At 44.2% G+C, this 24,942-nt stretch overlaps 1 protein-coding gene and 1 long non-coding RNA gene across 8 annotated transcripts in view; one reads left to right on the top strand and one right to left on the bottom strand.

Moving 5' to 3' along the window:
* The window catches only part of LOC309618006, a 151,996-nt gene that overhangs the window by 85,659 nt on the left and 41,395 nt on the right, over window positions 1–24,942 (top strand). The window contains exons 5-6 of one of the 7 annotated variants that reach the window (XR_014238233.1): window positions 14,013–14,326; window positions 14,663–14,771. The exons of 5 other annotated variants lie outside the window; for them this stretch is intronic. This is a non-coding gene — a long non-coding RNA (uncharacterized lncRNA). Of the gene's footprint in view, window positions 1–14,012; window positions 14,327–14,662; window positions 14,772–16,010; window positions 16,262–24,942 lie in introns of those variants that run through there. One more of the 7 variants, XR_014238232.1, reaches the window with a different exon arrangement.
* Window positions 4,664–24,184, bottom strand: ALOX15 (arachidonate 15-lipoxygenase). Its single transcript, XM_082371121.1, has 14 exons — window positions 18,091–24,184; window positions 16,311–16,515; window positions 15,958–16,039; window positions 15,751–15,873; window positions 15,488–15,591; window positions 15,094–15,254; window positions 14,070–14,213; window positions 13,704–13,913; window positions 12,305–12,391; window positions 12,034–12,203; window positions 11,739–11,860; window positions 11,065–11,165; window positions 10,785–10,952; window positions 4,664–10,673 (listed from the first exon to the last, which is right to left on the bottom strand). The coding sequence occupies exons 1-14, from the start codon at window positions 18,223–18,225 to the stop codon at window positions 10,494–10,496; spliced, it is 1,992 nt and encodes a 663-aa protein (XP_082227247.1). The 5' UTR covers window positions 18,226–24,184; the 3' UTR covers window positions 4,664–10,493.

Here is a 24,942-nt window from a genome sequence, read left to right as displayed (position 1 = left end):
TGGTGGAGGTGTCAGCTAACGCTACTGGTGTTATTTGTTATAGCAGCCTGAACAGACCAAGACATTTTCATTTCCAAAACCAGCATCAGTTGTGTTCCTGAGGCAGATTGAATGAAGATGCTGAAAGAATTAAGTATTTTCATCTCTAAAGGACATCTTTGTGATTAGAGGTCCCAATGATCAGAAGCTTACAGTCCTAATAATAAGGGGGGAGGGGAACACATTTTAAATTATATAGAATAAACTTTAATCTTAGGAACAACAAAATAAGTTCTAATGAAATGCAAAAAAATCCACTCATTTTATTAGAGAAATAAGAATGACTAAAAACTAAGGAAAAGGAAAATATTTGTTTCCCTCGCGAAAGACTAAGAAAGGTACCAACGACATGAGTTGGAGATAATGACAGTTGTACAGCTGAATTGCTTTCTCTCTTCCTCTCCCAATCTCTCTTTCCTTTCATGTCAATAAACAAGTGAGAAAATTGGAGCATGGTATACACAGAACTTACTGATGAAGCATCATGTGTACTTAAAGAATCATACAACCTGTCAATACTGTGCATGTATAATGGGACTAGCAGAAGAAAGAAAGGAAGGGAGAGAGGGAGGGAGGAAGGAAGGGAGGGAGGATAAATATTTACCAAATGATAGAAATATAGAGATTTATTGTTTTGACAATGAAGTGACCAATGGAATGTTAGCAAAGGCATTCAGTAGTGAACTTATGGAGTAGACTCTACAGGTGGGTCTCACTGAACATCTCACTGAGTATCTTCATTTCTGATTATCTCCATTAGGTGAAATTCCACAGTTAAGTGGGCATCCGAGAAAGGGAGTTGTGCTCCTGGCACCCATCTCATTAGAGATAAACCTCCCTTGCACCCCTTTTCCTGAAGAAGCTCCCTCTCCCTGGCTTAGACATGGTGTTACCCCCTCACTAGAGAAGACCCCATGCAAAATGATAATAATTCTCCCTCAGACCTACTCCCCATCACATGATAGACTAGGAATCAGGGAGTCTCACTGAATGTGGAGAGTCACTACTGTCATTCTCCTGCTTTTTTAGAGTTAAGAGTTGACTACTGCCTAATATTGCATTTAAAAAGCTGCTAGCCAAGCTCCAAATGCTTTGCTTCAAAGACTCTTACGTAATAGAATGTTTATTTGTATCAAAAACAGTTATGTATCATTGCACGTATCTTAAGTTATTTAGACAGTTGGGTTGTTGCCTGGAAAGAAAGTTCAGAGGAACTTTATCTTCTGACTCTCCCCATTAGGTGAAATTCCGTAGTTGAGTGGATATCCAAGAAAGGGAGTCACGCGCCTGGTATCCGTCCCAATAGAGATGAACCTCCCTTTCCCTCCTTTCCTGAAGAAGCTGCTCTTCCCTGGCTTAGACACGATGTAACCGCCTCACTAGAGGAAGACCCCATGCAAGAAAACAGACAATAATTCCCCTCAGGACCCACTCCTCAACAAGAGCCAGTAATCAGAATGGGATCCCAGCATTCAGCGACATGTAAATGTAAAACACATGTACATGTGACAGCAGATTCTGAAAGAGAAAGTTTGCATATGAAGAAGATTAGAGATATTTTGTTTGTTAATGTCAACACAAATCCAAGGACTTTTCTGGGAAGTGGATTTTGAGGGCGACCAGCCAAGGGAAGAGGAGCATTATTTTACATCAGGCTGAAATTGTCGATGTAGATGGATTTAACAGAGATTCTGAGTTCGGTATGTTTTTTGACACATCTGGGTGTGATTCTAACAGCTTGCTACATTGGGCAGTAAATTGCCAGATACAGTTCTGGATGATATAAAGGAAGCTTAGATGCCATAAAACCGTTGGCATTTTGCACAGGAAGAAACTTAAGACCTGGAGACATAGGAATGCTGAATTAGTTCCATTATATATATCCCATTCGTTCACACGCCATGTCCCTTTATAGGACCCAAAATTTTCTCCCCTCCCTGAAATTGAGAAACACATCAGTATGGGAAGCGTTAGTTCTTTTAAATGAGTTTTACTGGCTCTCCTAAAAAAAAAAAAAAAATGTTACTCAAGAAGACATCTGGAGGCTGTACAATAACGATGTGCTTTATTTACTCTGCTCTGTGATTTTTAATTTCAATAGTAGCCTCCATATAAAGTAAAATTACTCACTCAATTACCTCAACTTTGATTTAGATTAAGGTCTCATAAGCAATTAAGAATTTTAGAAAATACATTTAAACTAATACCATGAAACATAATCATTATTGAAAATAAGCATTTGTCAGAAAAATATGCCATCTTAAAACCTTCTACCCAGATAGTATAGTGGAATAACTCATAGCTACACATATTTTTCAATTTTATCTGACTTGTAAGAACTAGTTTATAAAGATTTTTTATTTAAATCATACCAATTTAGTTGAATACACATGTATACTTTTATATATTCTTTTATTTATTTATTTGGTTGTGCTGGGTGTTAATTGCAGCTCGTGGGCTCCTTAGTTGCAGCTCGCCAGCTTCTTAGTTGCAGTATGTGGGCTCCTTAGTTGCAGCTCCAGGGCTCTTTTTTAGTTGCGGCTCGCCAGCTCCTTAGTTGTGGCATGCGGGCTCCTTAGTTGTGGCATGTGAACTCTTAGTTGTGGCATGCATGTGGGACCTAGTTCCCTGACCAGGGGTTGAATCCGGGCCCCCTGCATTGGGAGTGCGGAGTCCATCCACTGCGCCACCAGAGAAGTCCCTATATATTCTTAAATAACAGTGTAATGTAACTTATCTGACCTATAAAGCAAGTGTAGGGAATTTAGAAAGTTACATTTATTTTAGCCTTTTAAAAAGACATATGTAAATTCTTGCATAAACTTAAACATCATTTTGTATTTTTATTTCACACTTGGAAAATTCCAGGACATAATGTAGAGCTACCTTCTACCCAAAATTTACAAAGCAATTTAATCTATCAGAGGGTTTGCCTTGATTTGAAATTTAGAGTGATTAAAATATGATTCTCTCATTTTTCTTTTACTGATTAATAGTAAGTTCTTCTATGTCTTAATTAAAAGTCTCAGTATCAAGTGTTTAAGGCTTCTTATGACCACTAATAGTTGGCCTGATGTAAATGCACATATTTTTTCTTTAGCTTATAACTTAGCAAGGCTGAGTAAAAATTTCCCTTTTAGTCATCCAAAAACTTTGGAGAGATAGAAAGAATGTATTTTGAAGTAAGAATACTGAGTAAAGGGACTTCCCTGGTGGCGCAGTGGTTAAGAATCCGCCTGCCAATGCAGGGGACACGGGTTCGATCCCTGGTCCGGGAAGATCCCACATGCCGTGGAGCAACTAAACCCGTGTGCCACAACTGCTGAGCCGTGTGCCACAACTACTGAAGCCCGTGCGCCTAGAGCCCATGCTCTGCAACAAGAGAAGCCACCGCAATGAGAAGCCCGCGCACCGTAACAAAGAGTAGCCCCCACTCGCCGCCGCTAGAGAAAGCCCGCACGCACAGCAATGAAGACCCAACGCAGCCAAAAAAAAAAAAAAGAATACTGAGTAAATTTTTAATGAATAACAGTTGTTTTGCACGGTTAACTTATATGAGTTTTATTTTTCTCATCCATATATAATATTTATCTTCTTAAATTGAGGTATAGTTGATTTACAATATTATATTAGTTTTCGGTATATATACAACATAGTGATTCAAAATGTTTATAGATTATAATTCCATTTATAGTTACTATAGAATATTGGCTTTATTCTCTGTGCTGTACAATATATCCTTGTAGCTCATTTATTTTATACATAGTAGTTTGTACCTCTTAAATCCCTACCTCTGTCTTGCCCCTCCCACCTTCCCTCTCCCTACTGATAGCCACTGTTTGTTCTCTATATCTGTGAATCTGTTTCTTTTTTGTTATATTCACTAGTTTGCTTTATTTTTTAGATTCAACATATAGGTGATATATTTGTGTTTCCCTGACATTTCACTAAGCCTAATACCCTCCAGGCCCATCCATGTTGTTGCAAATGGCAAAATTTCATTCTTTTTTATGGCTGAGTAATATTCCATTGTGTATATATACCACATCTTCTTTATCTATTCGTCTGTTGATGGGCACTTAGGTTGCGTCCATATCTTGGTTATTGTAAATAATGCTGCTGTGAACATTGGGGTGCATGTATCTTCTCAAATTAGTGTTTTCATTTTCTTTGGATATATACTCAGGAGTGGAATTGCTGGATCATATGGTAGTTCCATTTTTAGTTTTTTGAGGAACGTCCAGTATGTAATATTTATCATTTAACTAAATTTCTATAACTTAATTGAGTAATATATTTTTTTACTTAAAAATACCCTTTTAAACATGAAAACCATAATAAGACTCTGTCCCTTTGAGGCCAATTTAATTACAGATGTAATATATTTGTGGAAGGTAATAAGTATAATTAATGACTTGGTTCTCTTTTCAAAGACTGTGAAGTTTTAAGATGTCATTTTCTTCTGACAGTTATTTCCTTTTCTTCCAGCCTAAAGAGAATCTTTCCTAAAGACTGTCGTATCTAAAGCACCATCAATTTTGGTATTAGCTCTACCTAGCCCTGGCCCAGCTAGTCTTTGCACTTTCTTATCTTGGGTTTTTACAAAGCACTTACTAATTTCTTAATAATTAAACAAAATAGAAACTCTGTTTAATTTGGAAGATTTCATGACCTTTATATATATATATTTTTTTATTTTTGGCTGTGTTGGGTCTTCGTTGCTGTGCGCAGGCTTTCTCTAGTTGCGGCGAACGAGGTGCCACTCCTTGCTGTGGTGCGCGGGCTTCTCATTGTGGTGGCTTCTCTGTTGCAGAGCAGCTCTAGGCGCACAGGCTTCAGTAGTTGTGGCTCACGGGCTCTAGAGCGCAGGCTCAGTAGTTGTGGCACATGGGCTTAGTTGCTCTGTGGCATGTGGGATCTTCCCGGACCAGGGCTCAAACCCGTGTCCCCTGCATTGGGAGGTGGATTCTTAACTACTGCACCACCAGGGAAGCCCTCATGACCTTTATAATATCTCTGATTCAAAGATGCTTTCTGAAGGAAATTATTTTTCTTTGTTATCCTTGGAGTAATATAGTACCAATCTTTGAGGGACTGCCAACTTGGGCAAACATACTGGGTTTTTTTTTTAATTGAAGTATAGTTGATTTACAATATTGTGTTAGTTTCAGCTGTGCAGCATAGTGATTCAGGTTTTTTTTTTTTTTTGCTGATTATATTCCATTATAGGTTATTACAAGATATTTGGTATAATTCCCTGTGCTATACAGTAAATCCTTGTTGCTTATCTATTTTATGTATATTATTTTCTGCCTTTTAATCCCATACTCCTAATTTGTCCCTCCCCAGCTGCCTCTGGCTGAGTAATATTCCACTGTGTGTGTGTGTATGTCTTACGCCAATCATCTGTTGTTGGGCACTTGGGTTGTTTCCTGTCTTGGCTATTATAAATAGTACTGCTATGTACATTGGGGTGCATGTATCCTTTTGAATTAGAGTTTTCATTTTTTCCAGGTATATACCCAGGAGTGGAATTGCTGCACCATATGGTAGCTCTATTTTTAGTTGTTTAAGGAATGTCCATACTATTCTCCATAGTGGCTGCACCAATTTACATTCCCACCAACAGTGCTAGAGGGTTCCCTTTTCTCCACACCCTCTCCAGCATTTATATTATTTGTAGACTTTTTGATGACATCCATTCTGACTGGTGTGATGTAATACCTCATTGTGCTTTTGATTTTCATTTCTTGAATAATTAGCAATGTTGAGCATCTTTTCATGTGCCTGTTGGTCATTTGTGTGTCTTCTTTGGAGAAATATTTATTTGGGTCTTCAGTCCATAGTTTTCTAAAGTCTTTATTGAATTTGTTACAATATTGCTTCTATTTTATGTTTTGGTTTTTTGGCCGCGAGGCATGTGGGATCCTAGCTCCCTGACTAGGGATCAAACCCGCACCCCCTGCACTGGAAGGCGAAGTCTTAACCACTGGCCCTCCAGGGAAGTCCCTTTGGTCGATTTTTTAAATTGGGTTGTTTGTTTTTCTGATATTGAGTTGTATGAGCTGTTTTTATATTTTGGATATTAACCCCTTGTTGGCCACATTGTTTGCATATATTTTCTCTCATTCCTTATGTTGTCTTTTCATTTTGTTGATGGTTTTCTTTGCTGTGCAGAAGCTTTGAAGTTTGATTAGGTCCCATGTGTTTATTTTTCGTTTTATTTCTTTTGCCTTGGGAGACTGATCTAAGGAAATATTGCTGTGATTTACGTCTGAGAATGTTTTACCTATGCTCTCTTTTGGGAGTTTTAAAGTGTCATGTCTTATATTTAGGTCTTTAAACAATTTTTAGTTTATTTTTATATATGGGGTGAGGAAGTGTTCTAGTTTCATTGATTTACATATAGCTATCCAGCTTTCCCAACACCACTTGTTGAAGGGACTATCTTTTCTCCATTGTATAGGCTTGCTTCCTTTGTCATAGATTAATTAACCATAGGTGTGTGGGTTTATTTCTGGGCTCTCTACTCTGTTCCATTGACCTATATGTCTGTTTTTGTGCCAAAACCACACTGTTTTGTTGATTACTGAAGCTTTGTAGTATAGTCTGAGGTCTGGAAGGGTTATGTCTCCAGCTTTGTTCTTTTTCCTCAGGATTGCTTTGGCAATTCTGGGCCTTTTGTGGTTCCATGTAAATTTTAGGATTATTTGTTGTAGTTCCGTGAAAAATGTCATTTATATTTTGAAAGGGATTACATTAAATCTGTAGATTGCTTTGGGTAGTATGGCCATTTTAACAATATTAATTCTTTCAATTCAAGAGAATATTCAATGGGATATCTTTCCATTTCTTTGAATAATATTCAGTTTCCTTTATCAGTGTTTTATAGTTTTCAGCATATAGGTATTTCACTTCCTTGGTTAAGTTGATTCCTAGGTATTTTATTTTTCTGACGTGATTTTAAATGGGATTGTTTTTTGCTTGCTCTTTATGATATTTCATTATTAGTGTAAGGAAATGCAACAGATTTATGTATATTAATCTTGTATCCTGCTACCTTGCTAAATTCATTTATTAATTCTAATAGTTTTTGTGTGGAGACTTTAGGGTCCTCTTTATAGACTATCATGTCATCTGCAAATAGTGACAGTTTTACCTCTTCCCTTCCAATTTGTGTACCTTTTCTTTCTTTTTCTTGTCTGATTGCTGTGGCTAGGACTTCCAGTACTATGTTGAATAGAAGTGGTGAGGGAGTTCCCTGGCAGTCCAGTGGTTAGGACTCAGTGCTTTCACTGCTGTGGCCCAGGTTCAGTCCCTGGTCGGTGAACTAAGATCCCACAAACTGTGCAGTGTGGCCAAAAAAAAAAAAAAAAGAATAGAAGTGGTAAGAGTGGGCATCCTTGTCTTGTTTCTGAATTTAGAGGGAAGACTTTCAGCTTTTCACTGTTGAATATTGTGTCAGCTGTGGGTTTGTCCTAAGTGGCTTTTATTACATTGAGATATGTTCCCTCTATGCCCACACTTTGGTGAGTTTTTATCATGACTGGATATTATTCAAATACATTTTCCATCCCCTCCTCTCTCTCTCATTTCCTTCTGTAACCCCTATTATGCGTAGGTTGGCACGCTTTGTATTACCCCATAGATCTCATATATTGCTTTCTTTTTCTTTTCTTTTTTTTTTTTATTTGTCTTCCTGTCATTCTATTTGGGTAATTTCCATTATTCTATCTTCTAGATCACTTATTCGTTCTCCTGTGTCATTTAGTCTGCTATTCCTTGCTTCTAGATTGGTTTTTATCTAGGCAATTTAATTGTCTAACTTTGGTTCATCTTTATAGTTTTCTAGTTCCTTGTTACAGTGATCTGCATTTCTGTTGATAATCTTTCTTAATTCCCTTAGCATTTTTAAACATTTTTTAATTGAAGTATAGTTGATTTACAATGTTTTGCCAATCTCTGCTCTACTCCTTTAGCATTTTTATTGCCTCCTTTTTTAACTCGGGGTCTGGTGGACTGGTGAGGTCTGTTTCATTATTTGTTCTTTCAGGGGATTTCTTTTGTTCTTTTAATTGGGAGTAGTTCCTCTGCTTTTTCATTTTACTTAACTTTTTCTGTCTCTAGGAATTCAGGAGAAACAGTTATCTACTGTGGTCTTGCAGGCTGTTTTTATGTGAGAGTATCCCTGTGTAGACCGTGTGGGTCCGTTATTTTTGGTGTGAGGGCTGGCTTTTGTTGTTGTTGTTGTTGTTTTGCTGTGCTGCGTGGCTTGCAGGATCTTAGTTCCCTAACCAGGGATTGAACCCAGGCCATGGCGGTGAAAGCTGCCAGGAAAAGTCCCAAGGGCTGGTTTTGGTATGGATGCCAGCCATGTCTTTCCTCAGAGCGTGCTGGCAGCTAACCCCTTGGTACAGGGGGTGTGGTTGGTGTTGTGGTGTCCAGACCCTGTGCTGGATATTGGGCGGGGCTTCCTCTTTGCTCCATGGCTGTCACCATCCTGTCAGGGTGGGGTCTGCTCCCCAGCTGCTGGAGTAGAGGCCCTGAGAGTCAGGTTCAGTCAGGCTCTGTCTCCCAGGAGGCGGTTTTTGAAGCAAGTGAGGCCCGTGTAGTCACAGAGAAGCTCTGCGCCACCTGTGTAGGCATCCGTGGTTCCACTCAGAAGCAGCCCAGGGTCGCACCCCTTTCTCTGTTGTGCTCCTCCCTGATCTAGTACAAGGCTGTGGTGTGGAGTGGGCTGGGGCTTGGGGGGTCAAGGGTGTTGTGGCTGCAGGAATTGAGGTAGCTGTGCTGCTGCCTGAGATCTGGGCTGCCGCTGTGACAGACTTCTCCTGGGCCTGTCTGCCCCAGACCTAGCACTAAGCTGCGGTGTGGAGTCGCCAGAGCCCAGGCCCTCTCACTGGGAAACAAACTGCTGCGTACTCCTGCCCAGGGCCTGTCTGCCCGAGATTCAGCCCTTGTTCACTTGGTCACTGTGCATTCTTGTGGCCTCCAATGAGAAGAGAACGTGACCTCCAAGGAGAAGGGGGTGTGGCCTCCAATGAGAAGAGGGTGTGGCCTCCAAGAAGGGGTGTGGTCTCCAATGAGAAGAGGGTGTGGCCTCCAAGGAGAAGAGAATGTGACCTCCAAGGAGAAGGGGGTGTGGCCTCCAAGGAGATAGGGGTATGGCCTCCAAGGAGAAGGGGGTGCCTCTGTGAGTGTGACTTCCAGGACCCTGTCATACCCTTACTTATAATCCTTCAATGGCTGTTTCCTAAAGGTCAAGCCTAATTTCCTGACGTGAAACATGTTCTTCATGAGATCGCTCCTTCCCACCGCTTCTCTCCTAGCCCCTCGCTCCTCCCTGCACTGCACCACTCGCTAGACTGCATTATTTCTGGTGTGAAGCTGTGCCATGCTCTCTCTTACCTCCTTGTGGGTTCTCCTGGATCCCAGCATTAAACTCTACGCCAACCTCTCAACTCTTTATTTCCTATTCTTCCTTCAAGAATCAGACCAAGCATCACCATAAGTCTTCTGCCAAATTAAATAGAATCAGAGGCAGGAAGCAACTTTGATCGTACTGTAAAGGAAACAATTCTGGTTTGTGTTTACTGTTAGTTTCTGTTTTACAATATCCACAGATGATCATATTAAGAAATCAAACTTGCACGTTTATTTTTCCAACATTTTAATCAGATACAGAAGTTGGATTTTATTGACTCCTTTGTTGTCCCCCGTTAAAATAATGAGATTTTTAGTACTTTTCCAGTTAATCATTTTTACTTGGAGCTTCCCAACTGATGAAGTGCAAATGGATTATCGATATAGATCCCTTGGGCAAAACCCTGAGGCCAAATACCTCCAGCTGAGAGCAGCTTCTGCAGTTTAACCAGTTTACTTCCATTTATCACTTTCTGAGTGAGTCATGAAATGAAAATCTTGAGAATTGCTGTGTTAATGGTTTGCTTTGTGTTGTGTCTGGTCTCAGGACAAGCAGTGAATCCCATCCAGTTAGAAAGATGTGCTATATATTCTTTTGCCAATATTTGATTTAGTATAGTTTGGACTAAATTCTTTTCTTTCATTAGTCTAAAATATCTTTTTCCTGTCATTAACTCAGTTTAGGTTCAAAATCATATTTGATTCATAAAAGGTTCATTCATTCATTCATTATCACCCTATTCTATTCTTGAAACTGTTTGTATAAATGTGGCTGTTAACCTGCCCTATGGGCGATCTGAAAGATCAAGGAAGAAGGGGTGGGGGTGGGACGGAAGAAATAGGGGCAAGGTCCCTAGGTCCTGCATCTGGAGTAAAATTTGTTCCCGGTGGGCGCAGACAATGAAAAGGTGACTTTGGGGAGGATGGGAGTTGGGAAGAGAATGGGGTTTGGGGAGGGCAAGACTGAGAGTACTAAGGGATGGGTGTGGCTTGGGTGGAAGGGGGCCGAAACAACCCAAGGCTAGGGACACTCATATGGCCACACTGTTTTCCACCAGGCTGGGCCGCAGGTATTCGTAGGGCAAGTCCAGCTTGGCATTCCGGATCTCAATGTCTTTTTCCAGGGCAGCCAGCTCCTCCCTGAACTTCTTCAGCACAGCCTTGGGCTCAGGGCCCGAAAAATACTCCTCCTCATGTTGACCCAGAGCCACCTGGGACAGAGAGGAAAAAGGCAGCTGAGAGCTTCACTGACCCTCAGTTTGGAGTGCCACAGCTCCCAGTACCTGCCCCCTTCCTCGGGGACCCGGGCACCTGGCTCTCACCATGATGGACTGGTGTCTGCCCAGTTGCCAAGTGATGGACATCTGGAGAGAAGCCTGATGAAAGTTGGGCAGTGTTGCCATCACTGTCTCCAGTGTCACATCCTTGGTGGTTGGCGGGGGCAGCCGCATCGTGCAGGGTGCGTTAGGGACCCAAGCGTACCAGTCGAGCTAAGGAGGGGCAGTCAATGTCTACTAAACATGAAAACCCCTAAGACCACCTGCACACAGCCCCCTTCCCCCTCCAGGCACAAATGCCCAGCTTCCCCCCTATGATAAGTACCTGGCCCAGGTGGTTGGAGCTGTGCTGGCCAGTGCAGGTGAAGATGCACATGGTCACAAAGTGGCAGAGCTGGTCCTTGGACTGTAGGGCGATGGGAAACCCTGCAAGGGGTAAGGAGAGTTAGAAGCTGTGAGGCCAAGGATAGAGGCAGAGTTCAGAGGGACTGAGGAGGAGAGCAAGAGAGGTAAGAAGAGGACCAAGGACTCTCAGTAACTACTATGGGAAGTGACATGAGCGTGGGTTGCAGTGGCGGAAGCAGGGAGATCTTTTGAGAGGGTCCCACTCAGTGGGGTGCTGGTGTGGCTCACAAGAGTCAATGATGTCAAATGTTCAAGTATTTAGCAAGCTGGTTGACATCACCTTGGTAGCCACAGTGCAATATTTACACCATGGAAATGGGCAAATGCTACAAATCGGGGCATTTTTTTTCCCCCAGGGAGCCAGTTGTTAAACATTTATGAGCAACCACTGGTCCCACTGCATCTGGAACCTAGAGGGGCTCTCAGTGCACAGGATGGAGACCTGCTTCTAGCTGAGAGGAAAAGGAATCCGGGAAGGCTTTGGGTGTTTTCACAGGGGTTGGGAATGCTTCTGGAAGGTTCCATAGAAGTAGAGAGGATTCTGGGGAAGTTCTAAGGAGGAATCATGTGCTGGAGTCTCGGGGCTCATCCTACCTCGGTCCTGGGCCCCTAGCAGCCCAATCTCAGTGATCTCTCGACACCAGGCCTGCAGCTCAAGATCCTCTTTCACAGACTCGTCCGTCTTATAGTGGAGACTCACAATGCCCTCCACGTAGCTGCCAGTGGAGGGGTCAGGGCGGGGGAGCTGAGGCTGACGACAGGGAGCCCCCAGGCCCTCTGCTCCTTGCCCGCGAGGCCCCCCAGCTGGGGGGCCATCCTGAAAACAGCATGGGAAACCATCCTGTTTTCCCAGCTTCCTCCCCGGCCTTACCGCCCCCTGCCACCTCACCGAGAGATGATTTCCCAGAGCCGAAGGGCATCTTGCGCATAGAAAGAAGACTTGACTCCCAAGAGCCCCCGCTCAGCCAGGTCATCAGGGGGGCAGAAGGAGCTATAGGTTAGAAAGGCTCCTGCTCTCTTGAGCAGCTCCACGTGGCCGCCCCCACCCGTGCTCACCACCTGAGGAGCAAGGACAGGCGGGGTCAGGGCAGTCCACCTGCCCCGAGGCCAGAGCCGGAGGGAGTGTGAACTCCGGAACCGCCCCCTTTCTCTCCTCATACCTGGTCGAAAACTCCCGAATCAGCCACCAGCCCAGTCCTGGCTCTGAGGTTAATTTCCATGGTGTATCGCATGTGTGGAATGAGAAGCTGGAGGGAGAGGAACAGGGAAGGGCAGGGTCAGAAGACAGCTGCGGCCTGTCCCTGCAGGAAATAGGGGCTGAAAAGCGGGAAAGGTACCAGGTCTTCAGGAAAAGCAGGGACTGAAGTCCAGTGGCCCCTCGACACCACTGACTTAATGTTCTTTGATAATTGAAAGAAATCATTCTCCTTTTCTCTTCATGTAAGACTGTTCAAGGTCTAGCTCAATGTTTCTCCACCTTTTTTTCATTATCACTTCTCAAAGGAGGCTTTTTTGATATTTTTTGCACTCTTACCTGCCCCATGAAATTTTAGTGCTACAGATATACTATATATCTGTTACGTCCTGTAAATATATATGTGCTTTATACATAAAAATAATAAGATTTTTAAGATTTTTTGCCCTCCAGAACATGGTCTAATCTGCTACCTCCAGAACTTCATTTCCTACCCTCCGCTTTGTCCATTATACTGACCTTCTTTCTGTCCTTCAAACACTCCAAGCTTGTTCCTGACTCGGGACCTTGGCACTAAGCTGTTCCCTCTGCCTAGAGCAATGTGCCCCTTGCTCTGCTCATGGCTGGCTCCATGTAATTTCGTTCTCTCTGTCACCTCCTGAAAGGAGCCTTTCCCGACCACCCAATCTAAACTCACTATCACATCACCCTGCTCTGATTCTCTGCAGTGTACTCACCACAGCTGATCTATTACAATACAATCTTCACCGTCTGTTAGCCCTTAATGGATAGGAAAATCCCCAGAGACTAGGACCTTGCCTGTCTTGCTTAGCACTAGCATCTAGAATGGTTATTTGCCCCATTGGAGATGGAGACACCCAAGAAAAACGTTAATGGACGAACACTCTGTTCTAACTGTAATGAACCAAACTACTGTCGCTGACCTGAGCCCCTCTAACTGGCCTGTGTTACTATCTGAGAACCCTTCAAAACTGGCTGGAAAAATCTTTTATATTATTTGCATGGTCCCCTCTCCCTGGATGGAATCCCCAGTCATTTGTGTATTCTGTTCATATACTGTATGTGTATCTGTGCTTTATACATAAAAAGAGTAAGACTTCTTGCCCCCCACTCCCTCACCCTCCCACCACTCCCCACCCCATCAATGAATCATTTTCACCTCCTCGGGAAGTGATATCACCCTGTTAGAAATGCAGAGCAAGCCATGCTCTCGCGCCATTGTTCATTTGTCTTTTATTGGTTGCTTCTTCCCAAAAGCTGAGATTCCACAGAGGAGGTGCCTCCAGAGGTGGGACCACTCTGTGGGGCAGAGAGCGGGGGAGAAGGGGTGGATAAAGTGTTACCTTGAACATAGGATGTATCGATGGAAGGCACCTCATGGTGGCCACAGCAATGACCTCAGCCATCAAGTGTCCCCTTAGGAGATGAGACAGCAGCTCATGAAGCTGGAAGTCAGAGCTGCGGACCCAGCATTTGGCCAGGAGCCAAGCCATCGGGGGATCCGTGGGCAGGAAAAGCAGTGGTGGGGGAAACCCCTTGCATGGCAGTTGGAGCTGGAACAGGGACAGAAGTGGGATTTGGGAGGGGTGAGGGCCAGTGCACAACAGCCTCCCCTTCCCTTGCATGCTTAAGCTCTTCCTCTTCCTCCAAAGTTGCTTAGCGTTCTCCATCTGACTGCTGCCGCACCCCTACAGCCTGGGTCCTCTCACCTGGATGACCATGGGTAAGAGTTTCCCATCAGGCTGCAGTTTCAGCATAACCAGAGGAGCAGCCAGGTACTGCTGGCTACACAGGATGACGTTGGCCTTGATCCCATGCAGCAAGGAGAAGTCAGCTTCAAACAGTGTGCCTCCCTGGATGGGGGCAGAGGGCAAGGGCTGCTATCAGCATAAGACATCTTCTTCCCACTCTGATTCCCCGAAGGGAGAAGGAAACTAATTTGTCTCCATCACCTACTTCCTACCAGGTAATGGATCATGTGCTTATTGCCTCATATAATTCTTAGATGCACTTGAATTAGCCCCAGTTCTATAAAAGAGGAAACAGATGATCAGAGAGGATAGATATCTTGCCTGAAGTCACACAGCTTATAAACAGCAGAGCCAGGATTCAAGCTCAAGTCTGTCTCACCCTAAATCCCATGAGTTTTCTCTCTTATTGGTTCCATGCTGACTCCCTATGAACAGCCCCAGCCCTGACCCTGATTCTCTTACTCCACACTCTCCCTAAGTCCCTAGCACCCAGTTACAGCTCTTCATTTTGACTCTGTCTCCGTCACTCATCACATACTCTTCCTCCACAGCATGCTATTCTCCTTAGGGGAGGAAAGCCATGGAGGGGCACCCCTCCAGGATCACTCAAGATTTCTGCTGTAGGGACTTCCCTGGTGGTCCAGTGGTTAAGACTCTGCGCTCCCAATGCAGGGGGCCCAGGTTCGATCCCTGCTCAAGGGACTAGATCCCGTATGCTGCAACTAAAGGAGCCTGCATGCCACAACTAAAGATCCCACATGCTGCAACGAAGATCCCACATGCCACGACTAAGACCCGGCACAGCTAAATAAATACTTACATACATACATAAATATTAAAAAAAAAAAAAAAGATTTCTGCTGTAGAATCCCGTCTTGCCATTTGGCAGCAAGCTGGGCCCACGGTAGACCCCACAGCAGCGCAAACACTGACCCCACCCCCATTTCACTGTGTGGTCTCCTTAGGGCTCTTACGTCCATACCTGGAGCTCCTTCTCCAGCTGGGCCTGCAGCTCCTCCATCCCTGGAGGAAACTCTAGGCGGTCAGGAAGGTGATTGGAGCGTCTCAGCAACATGGGGTTGGAGCCATTGAGAAACTGGTACCCAAATAAGGCATCCTCCTTCCAGGAGTCCCGCACCCGCTCTGGGGATGGCATTTGTGCAGTTTGCTGTGGGATCTGAGCTCCTGGTCTTTCCAACCCCCACCAAACCATCCCCACTTGACCCCAGCCTATTGGAGGGGCCCAGGCCTCTGGTCTCCCAACCATGGTTCCCTAGACTGGGTAGGATCTGGGGGTAAAGGGTCCCGGTTCCCTAGACTGGGTAGGATCTGGGGGTAAAGGGTCCCGAGAGAAATACTGGGGTAGGGGCACTAACCAGCCAACTTGCTCTGGCCACACCAGAAAATCCTGTTGAAGTCATCCAGACTGTTCCAGCTGGTCAGAATATTTAAAGAGTCTTTGATGGCTAGGTCTGCCAGCCTTCAGGGAAGGATGGGTGAAGAGTTTGTTATTCTCAGAATCAAACATTACAACCCCACGCGTCCACCTTGGGCTGGTCCAGCCCTGTGAAGTCCGTAAACCCACTGGCCTCCACTGAACCAGGACAGCTCCCTGTCACCCAGCCTCCCTTGTTCTTACCCCTTGGCCAGTGAAGCCTCAAATTCAATTCTTTTGTCCTCCAGAAATCTCTCATCTCTGGGGAGGTCACGTATTTTGGCTCCGGCCATATTCAGGATTAACCCTTCCTTCCAGTTACCCCACCTGCGGTGGAAATGAAACCAGGCATTGGTACTGGGGAAGGGTCAGTGGCTCCCTGGGGGGTCAGGAAGTGGGAGTGGGGCAGACCGGTACAGCTTCCTTCTCTCTTCCAGCTCCTCTTCCCTGTGTTTCTTGAACAGGCCTTGAGGGTCGTCAACCACTGTGCGACCTAGAAGTGGGGAGGAGGGCATGGGCCATGAGGCTCCTCCTGAGAGCCTCTCCCCTGTCCCTGCCAAGGGCCCCTCAGCCCGCCCTTGCGGCTGGCTCCTGACCCTTCAGCATCACTGCACACCCCCAGTCTCCACGCTGCTCTGTGCCAGTTCCAGCATCCCGCCTCTTCCGTGACCCCCAAAGACCACGCCCCCTTCTTCGCTCCCCCACCCCCAACTTCTCTCGTGCCCCGGAGGCCTCTCACACCCCCAAGCCCCCCTGCTGCTCACCAGTGCCCTCGGGTAGGCTCAGGATGCCTTTGCCCTCCAGCCAGCGGTAGCATGGGAACCTGAACTCGTCCCCACTGGCCCCGGGGCCCTGCACGGAGATCCAGTTGCAGAACCACGCGTCATCCTGAAGGAGGTGCCATTTGCTCAGCTTCACGAACAGCAGCGGCCCCAGGTACTCTGGCACGTCCACCTCGAATTCCTCCTCCTGCCCGCGACAGAAGAGGGTCAACAAGAGGGCCTCTCTGGAAAGGATCCTCGGACTGAGCTCTGGACGCCCTTCCCTCTGGGCCTCTGGGAAAGCGGCGCAAAAGGAGCCAGAGAGGAAGGGGGCGCGCACCAAGCAGGTGGCTCCACGACCCCATTCTCGGTCGTGAGTTCCTCAGCCCCGGGTGAGGCGGGAGACGGAAGATGGAGATGGGCACTCCTCCCTGTAGTCACTGATCGTGCCGAGCGTTGGGCTGGGCACTGGGCACCCGCACCGCGCCGTGGGCGAGCGCACTGGTGACCAGGCAGTTACAGTGCCCCTCTACCCCGTCACCAAGGCCGAGCGCAGACAGAGGCCCCACCCAGCCCGGGGCAAGCTTCCCCGAGGACATCCCGTCTAAGCGGAGACGCACAGGTGGAAAGGGCTTAGCCGGGGAGAATGAGAAAGAGGAAAAGGGGAGGGGGGGGAAAGGCAGGCCAGGGAGGGGAAGCGAGGAGAGCCGAGGCCAACGCTGGGCGAGCGGCGTCGCGGAGCTGGAGCGCTGAGCGCGAGGTGTGGGAAGATGAGCAGGACCAGATCGTAAAGTCTGGAAGGTTAAGCCAAGAGCTCTGGATTGGTGCTGAGAGTAAGCGGAAGCCATTCAAATGTTTTCAGTCGGGGGAATGTTTTAAGGATGGGAATGTATTGGGAAGAAATCGCTCTGACTGCAGAAGGGCTTGGAAGGGCAGGGGCGCAAGCGATGAGGCGGGTGAAGAGAATGAAGGTGGCGTAGGTTCGAGGGGACATTGGTGGTCAGAGTGGGATGGACATCAGGGTATGGATGCCGGAGATGTCTAAGAGATGGGCTGGTCAGCGATCGATTCTTGGCTGGACGGAGACGAAGAGAGGCGGAGGTGGGAGTGCACCTGGGGGATACAAGGGGAGCGGTCTGGGACGTGGGGAGAGGGGAGGACCTCACTTGAGCATGGTCCTTTGAAGCGTCCATGGGCCAGACATCAGATCTGGGGATCTTGGAGAGAGCTGGACGGGAGATGGGAATCTGGGGGTCGGCGGAGGCAAAAAGTAACAGGAGCCGGGAGCGAATACCAGGTAGATGTGATGGGAAAGGGGAGAGGGGGTGGGTGGGGAAATCGAGTGCTCTCATCACTCGGCTTCTTCTCCCCCCTCTTCCTGCGTCCCCATCCCCGCCACATCCCGGAGATAAAGCCCGCAAGGTCGGAGAAGATCTGTGAAGATCTGAAATAGTAGCTTTTAAGAAGAGGAGACAGGAGACGGACGGCCGCTTTAAGGACCCCTGAGTTTCCAAAAAAAGACCTCTGTGGAACGACGGGCGCGCAAGACTATCCCAATTCCAAGGAGGGTGGGCGGCGGGAACATTTATTGAGCAGTTACCGTGTGCCGCGTCCCGCCCTAAAGAGCTTTACTCCCGCGGTCTCCTAGCCCTCTCCGCGCGGGGGCGTGCTCCCGGAGCCGCCGGGAGGAGCTGGAGGCCGGCTGCGGCGCGTCTCTTCCCGGGGACTTGCGGGTCTTGGGGCCAGGGGCGCAGCCCACCCCGTTCGGCTCCGGCCAGCTCACCTTGCCCTTCATCGGCCGCAGGCGCCACCCGAGCGCCGCCTCCCCGTGCTGGCCGACCAGCCACAGCTGCACCTTGTTGTTGGAACCCGCGCGGAACGAGGACCCGGTGGACACGCGGACGCGGTAGAGACCCATCTTGCCCAAAGAAGTTTCACCCCTTCTGAGCGGGAAGAAGAGTGGATGCGCTAAATAACTGGGCCCGAGACCACGCCCCTCCGAAGCCTTGCGGAGTTCGGGGTGTGGGTGGCAGGTCTCCAACCAACCCCGCCTGGCCGCGCTCTGGGGTCCTCAGCTCCGCGCAGCCCAGAGCTCAGCCCTGATCCCAAGAAGGCGGGGCCCCCGGGGTGGGGGCAGGGGGCGCAGAGGTGGGAGGAGGGTGGTAGGGGGAAGCAGATGCGGATTTGGGCAGAAAACATGCAGGAAGAAGGAATCGACGCCTGGCCCGGAAGACAGATGGTGGGAGTGGCTGGTGCCCCCCTCCATCTAAGCGCGCGCGCGAACACACACACACACACGCGCGCGCCTCACAAGTTGGTTCACCACTGCCAAGGGTCGTGCTCAAGGCTGCAAGGGAGGATGAAGACGGCAAGGAGACGGGACCCAGCAGCATTTGGGAGCCAAGTAGTCCCAGGAAAAAATAACTTCCAAGAACAGGAAGGACTGATCAGCGCCATGTGCTGCACATGATAACCAGGTAGAAAGGAGATCCAACCCCTTAACCAACACTGGTACTCACACTCTGTGACCAAGGAGAAAGGGAGTCCTGAGATGCTGAATTAGCCAAATGTCCTAAAGAGAAGCAAAATCCACTAGACGCCACCTTAACCATAAGACATTAAGAATGCACGCATAATTTTTTAATAATACTAACAAAGCAAGTCAATTTATCATAATGACAAAACCAGAAGTTCCATAACTCTAGCCAAGTGAAACTAAAGGAATCCATCATTTCAGAGGAGAAAGAGATTGCAGAAATTAAAAACTTATGTAGAAGATGCAAACATTAAAAGACTATTTGGGGTAACAGGAGAAGTTTTACTGGAGCAAAGATAGCTCCTTGGAAGAAACAACAAGCTTCAGAGCCCCAAGTGTGAATCAATCTGCTGAGAAGCCCTATTCTGTAGCCTCAGTGCATTCAAGGATCTGAGACAATATTCTCTGCGGGATATGAGGGAATCTGGCAAGATTTTGGTAACACCAAGAAAACATCAAAAGAAGTATTTTAGCAACCTTGAGAAAATATCTTATTCCTAGAGAAAAACCAGAACAAGTAGAAATCAACAAAGTAATTAAATCCATGGTGTTGGTATGTTAAAACAGATTTACGTATAATGACAGTAAGTCTTGTAATCATTGTATTTGTGTTCCTTTTGTGTACTGTTTAAATTGTATTCAAAAGAATCATCATATTAAATTTGTAATTGCAGTTTAGATTATTTAAGGAAATTTAATGAAGTATGCAAGCAATGTTTAAATATTAAAATTTATTTTTCAAAGTTCTGTTTATAGATAAATGTTTAATAAATCGAGTATTAAATAAAATACCAATATTTGTGGAGTGTTCTCTCCATGGACAGAAGTTATCCTCAAACTTTAAAAACTCCGTCAACAATGAGCATAAACTGTGTCCACAATAAACATAGAAAAATAGCTGAAAGAGTGGACATCAAAGTATTAGCAAGGATTATTTCTAGGGAGTGGGAAAAGGTGGAGAAGGGACTTTCATTTTTTACATACTTTAGAATTTTAAAAATATTTTACAGAAGCATGAGTTATTTTTGTAATCTCAAAAATTTAATCTTGAAAAAAATTCAAGACTATAAATGCTATCATAAAAGCCTTAACTGTGATCGAGTGTGGCTATAAGGGAAGCCCTGAAACCGAAGTTCAAACTTTCTTTTCTAAATGAAATTCAGAAAAATCAAAATATAGTGGATAAAAGTCATCATCTGTAGAAATAGCACAAACCTAATAATTTTCTTACAGGTTAAAAGTGTGATTGAAGAGTTAGGAAGACACCCAAAAGTCATTTACAGTAACTTGCAGGTAGATTAGATGCCGTTTTAACTTTGAGAGGTAAAACATAAAGCAACCCGGGCTATTTCCCCCCCTTTTATTTTCTTGAATTTTTGAATTTTATTTTATTTATTTTTTTATACAGCAGGTTCTTATTAGTTTTCCATTTAATACATATTAGTGTATATATGTCAATCCCAATCTCCCAATTCATCACACCACCACCACCACCACCACCCCACCACCACTTTCCCCCCTTGGTGTCCATACATTTGTTCTCTACATCTGTGTCTCAATTTCTGCCCAGCAAACCGGTTCATCTGTACCATTTTCCTAGGTTCCACATACATGTGTTAATATACGATATTTGTTTTTCTCTTTCTGACTTACTTCACTCTGTATGACAGTCTCTAGATCCATCCACGTCTCTACAAATGACCCAATTTCGTTCCTTTTTATGGCTGAATAATATTCCATTATATATATGTACCACATCTTCTTTATCCATTCATCTGTCGATGGGCATTTAGGTTGCTTCCATGACCTGGCTATTGTAAATAGTACTGCAGTGAACATTGGGATGCATGTGTCTTTTTGAATTACGGTTTTCTCTGGGTATATGCCTAGTAGTGGGATTGCTGGGTCCTATGGTAATTCGATTTTTAGTTTTTTAAGGAACCTCCATACTGTTCTCCGTAGTTGCTGTATCAATTTACATGCCCACCAACAGTGCAAGAGGGTTCCCTTTTCCCCACACCCTCTCCAGCATTTGTTGTTTGTAGATTTTCTGAAGATGCCCATTCTAACTGGTGTGAGGTGATACCTCATTGTAGTTTTGATTTGCATTTCTCTAATAATTAGTGATGTTGAGCAGCTTTTCATGTGATTCTTGGCCATCTGTATGTCTTCTTTGGAGAAGTGTCTATTTAGGTCTTCTGCCCATTTTTTGATTGGGTTAGTTTGTTTTTTTAATATTGAGCTGCATGAGCTGTTAATATATTTTGGAGATTAATCCTTTGTCCGTTGATTCGTTTGCAAATATTTTCTCCCATTCTGAGGGTTGTCTTTTCATCTTGTTTATGGTTTCCTTTGCTGTGCAAAAACTTTTAAGTTTCATTAGGTCCCATGTGTTTATTTTTGTTCTTATTTCCATTACTCTAGGAGGTGGATCAAAAAAGATCTTGCTGTGATTGAGTGTTTTCCTATGTTTTCCTCTAAGAGTTTTATAGTGTCTGGCCTTACATTTAGGTCTCTAATCCATTTTGAGTTTATTTTTGTGTATGGTGTTAGGGAATATTCTAATTTCATTCTTTTACATGTAGCTGTCCAGTTTTCCCAGCACCACTTATTGAAGAGACTGTCTTTTCTCTACTGTATATCCTTGCCTCCTTTGTCATAGATTAGCTGACCACAGCTGCCTGGGTTTATCTCTGGGCTTTCTATCCTGCTCCATTGATCTATATTTCTGTTTTTGTGCCAGTACCATATTGTCTTGATTACTGTAGCTTTGTAGTATAGTCTGAAGTCAGGGAGTCTGATTCCTCCAGCTCCGTTTTTTTCCCTCAATACCGCTTTGGCTACTCAGGGTTTTTGTGTCTCCATACAAATTTTAAGATTTTTTGTTCTTCTTCTGTAAAAAATGCCATTGGTAATTTGATAGGGATTGCATTGAATCTATAGGTTGCTTTCGGTAGTATAGTCATTTTCACAATATTGATTCTTCCAATGCAAGAACATGGTATATCTCTCCATCTGTTGGTATCATCTTTAATTACTTTCATCAGTGTCTTATAGTTTTCTGCATACAGGTCTTTTGTCTCCCTAGGTAGGTTTATTCCTAGGTATTTTATTCTTTTTGTTGCAATGGTAAATGGGAGTGTTTCCTTAATTTCTCTTTCAGCTTTTTCATCATTAGTGTATAGGAATGCAGGAGATTTCTGTGCATTAATTTTGTATCCTGCAACTTTACCAAATTCATTGATTAGCTCCACTAGTTTTCTGGTGGTATCTTTAGGATTCTCTATGTATAGTATCATGTCATCTGCAAACAGTGACAGTTTTACTTCTTCTTTTCCAATTTGGATTCCTTTTATTTCTTTTTCTTCTCTGATTGCCATGGCTAGGACTTCCAGAACTATGTTGAGTAATAGTGGTGAGAGTGGACATCCTTGTCTCGTTCCTGATCTTAGAGGAAATGCTCTCAGTTTTTCACCATTGAGAATGATGTTTGCTGTGGGTTTGTCGTATGTGGCCTTTATTATGTTGAGGTAGGTTCCCTCTATGCCCACTTTCTGGAGCGTTTTTATCATAAATGGGTGTTGAATTTTGTCAAAAGCTTTTTCTGCATCTATTGAGATGATCATCTGGTTTTTATTCTTCAATTTGTTAATATGGTGTATCACATTGATTGATTTGCATATACTGAAGAATCCTTGCATCCCTGAGATAAATCCCACTTGATCGTGGTGTATGATCCTTTTAATGTGTTGTTGGATTCTGTTTGCTAGTATTTTGTTGAGGATTTTTGCATCTATATTCATCAGTGATATTGGTCTGTAATTTTCTTTTTTTGTAGTGTCTTTGTCTGGTTTTGGTATCAGGGTGATGGTGGCTTCGTAAAATGAGTTTGGGAGTGTTTCTTCCTCTGCAGTTTTTTGGAAGAGTTTGAGAAGGATGCGTGTTAGCTCTTCTCTAAATGTTTGTTAGAATTTACCTGTGAAGCCATCTGGTCCTGGACTTATGTTTGTTGGAAGATTTTTAATCACAGTTTCTATTTCATGACTTGTGATTGGTCTGTTCATATTTTCTATTTCTTCCTGGTTCAGTCTTGGAAGGTTATACCTTCCTGAGAATTTGTCCATTTCTTCCAGGTTGTCCATTTTATTGGCATAGAGTTGCTTGTAGTAGTCTCTTAGGATGATTTGTATTTCTGTGGTGTCTATTGTAACTTCTCCTTTTTCATTTCTAATTTTATTGATTTGAGTCCTCTCCCTCTTTTTCTTGATGAGTCTGGCTAATGGTTTATCAATTTTGTTTATCTTCTCAAAGAACCAGCTTTTAGTTTTATTGATCTTTACAATTGTTTTCTTTGTTTCTATTTCATTTATTTCTGCTCTGATCTTTATGATTTCTTTCCTTCTGCTAACTTTGGGTTTTGTTTGTTCTTCTTTCTCTAGTTCCTTTAGGTGTAAGCTTAGATTGTTTATTTGAGATGTTTCTTGTTTCTTGAGGTAGGCTTGTATTGCTATAAACTTCCCTCTTAGAACTGCTTTTGCTGCATCCCATAGGTTTTGAATCGTCGTGTTTTCATTGTCATTTGTCTCTAGGTATTTTTTGATTTCCTCTTTGATATCTTCAGTGATCTCTTGGTTATTTAGTAGTGTGTTGTTTAGCCTCCAAGTGTTTGTATTTTTTACGTTTTTTTCCCTGTAATTAATTTTTAATCTCATAGCGTTGTGGTCAGAAAAGATGCTTGATATGATTTCAATTTTCTTAAATATACTGAGGCTTGATTTGTGACCCAAGATGTGATCTATCCTGGAGAATGTTCCGTGCGCACTTGAGAAGAAAGTGTAATCTGCTGTTTTTGGATGGAATGTCCTATAAATATCAATTAAATCTATCTGGTCTATTGTGTCATTTAAAGCTTGGGTTTCCTTATTAATTTTCTGTTTGGATTATCTGTCCATTGGTGTAAGTGAGGTGTTAAAGTCCCCCACTATTATTGTGTTACTGTGGATGTCCTCTTTTATAGCTGTTAGCAAGTTGCCTTATGTATTGAGGTGCTCCTATGTTGGGTGCATATATATTTATAATTGTGATATCTTCTTCTTGGCTTGATCCCTTGATCATTATGTAGTGTCCTTCCTTGTCTCTTGTAACATTCTTTATTTTAAAGTCTATTTTATCTGATATGAGTATTGCTACTCCAGCTTTCTTTTGATTTCCATTTGCATGGACTATCTTTTTCCATCCCCTCACTTTCAGTCTGTATGTGTCCCTAGGTCTGAAGTGGGTCTCTTGTAGACAGCATATATATGGGTCTTGTTTTTGTATCCATTCAGCAAGCCTGTGTCTTTTGGTTGGAGCACTTAATCCATTGCCTTTTAAGGTAATTATCAATATGTATGTTCCTATGACCATTTTCTTAATTGTTTTGGGTTTGTTTGTGTAGGTCCTTTTCTTCTCTTGTGTTTCCCACTTACAGAAGTTCCTTTAGCATTTGTTGTAGGGCTGGTTTGGTGGTGCTGAATTCTTTTAGCTTTTGCTCGTCTGTAAAGCTTTTGATTTCTTCATCGAATCTGAATGAGATCCTTGCCGGGTAGAGTAATCTTGGTTGTAGGTTCTTCCCTTTCATCACTTTAAGTATATCATGCCATTCCCTTCTGGCTTGTAGAGTTTCTGCTGAGAAATCAGCTGTTAACCTTATGGGAGTTCCCTTGTATGTTATTTGTCGTTTTTCCCTTGCTGCTTTCAATAATTTTTCTTTGTCTTTAATTTTTGCCAGTTTGATTACTATGTGTCTTGGTGTGTTTCTCCTTGGGTTTATCCTGTATGGGACTGTCTGCGCTTCCTGGACTTGGGTGGCTATTTCCTTTCCCATGTTAGGGAAGTTTTCAACTATAATCTCTTCAGATATTTTCTCTGGTCCTTTCTCTCTCTCTTCTCCTTCTGGGACCCCTATAATGCGAATGTTGTTGCGTTTAATGTTGTCCCAGAGGTCTCTTAGGCTGTCTTCATTTCTTTTCATTCTTTTTTCTTTATTCTCTTCTGCAACAGTGAATTCCACCATTCTGTCTTCCAGGTCACTTATCCGTTCTTCTGCCTCAGTTATTC

This window comes from Balaenoptera borealis, assembly GCF_965194805.1.
Source record: "Balaenoptera borealis genome assembly, chromosome: 20".
NCBI lineage: Eukaryota > Metazoa > Chordata > Mammalia > Artiodactyla > Balaenopteridae > Balaenoptera > Balaenoptera borealis.
The sequence above is the reverse complement of the archived record's forward strand: the minus strand, read 5'-3'. Positions and strand labels throughout refer to the sequence as shown.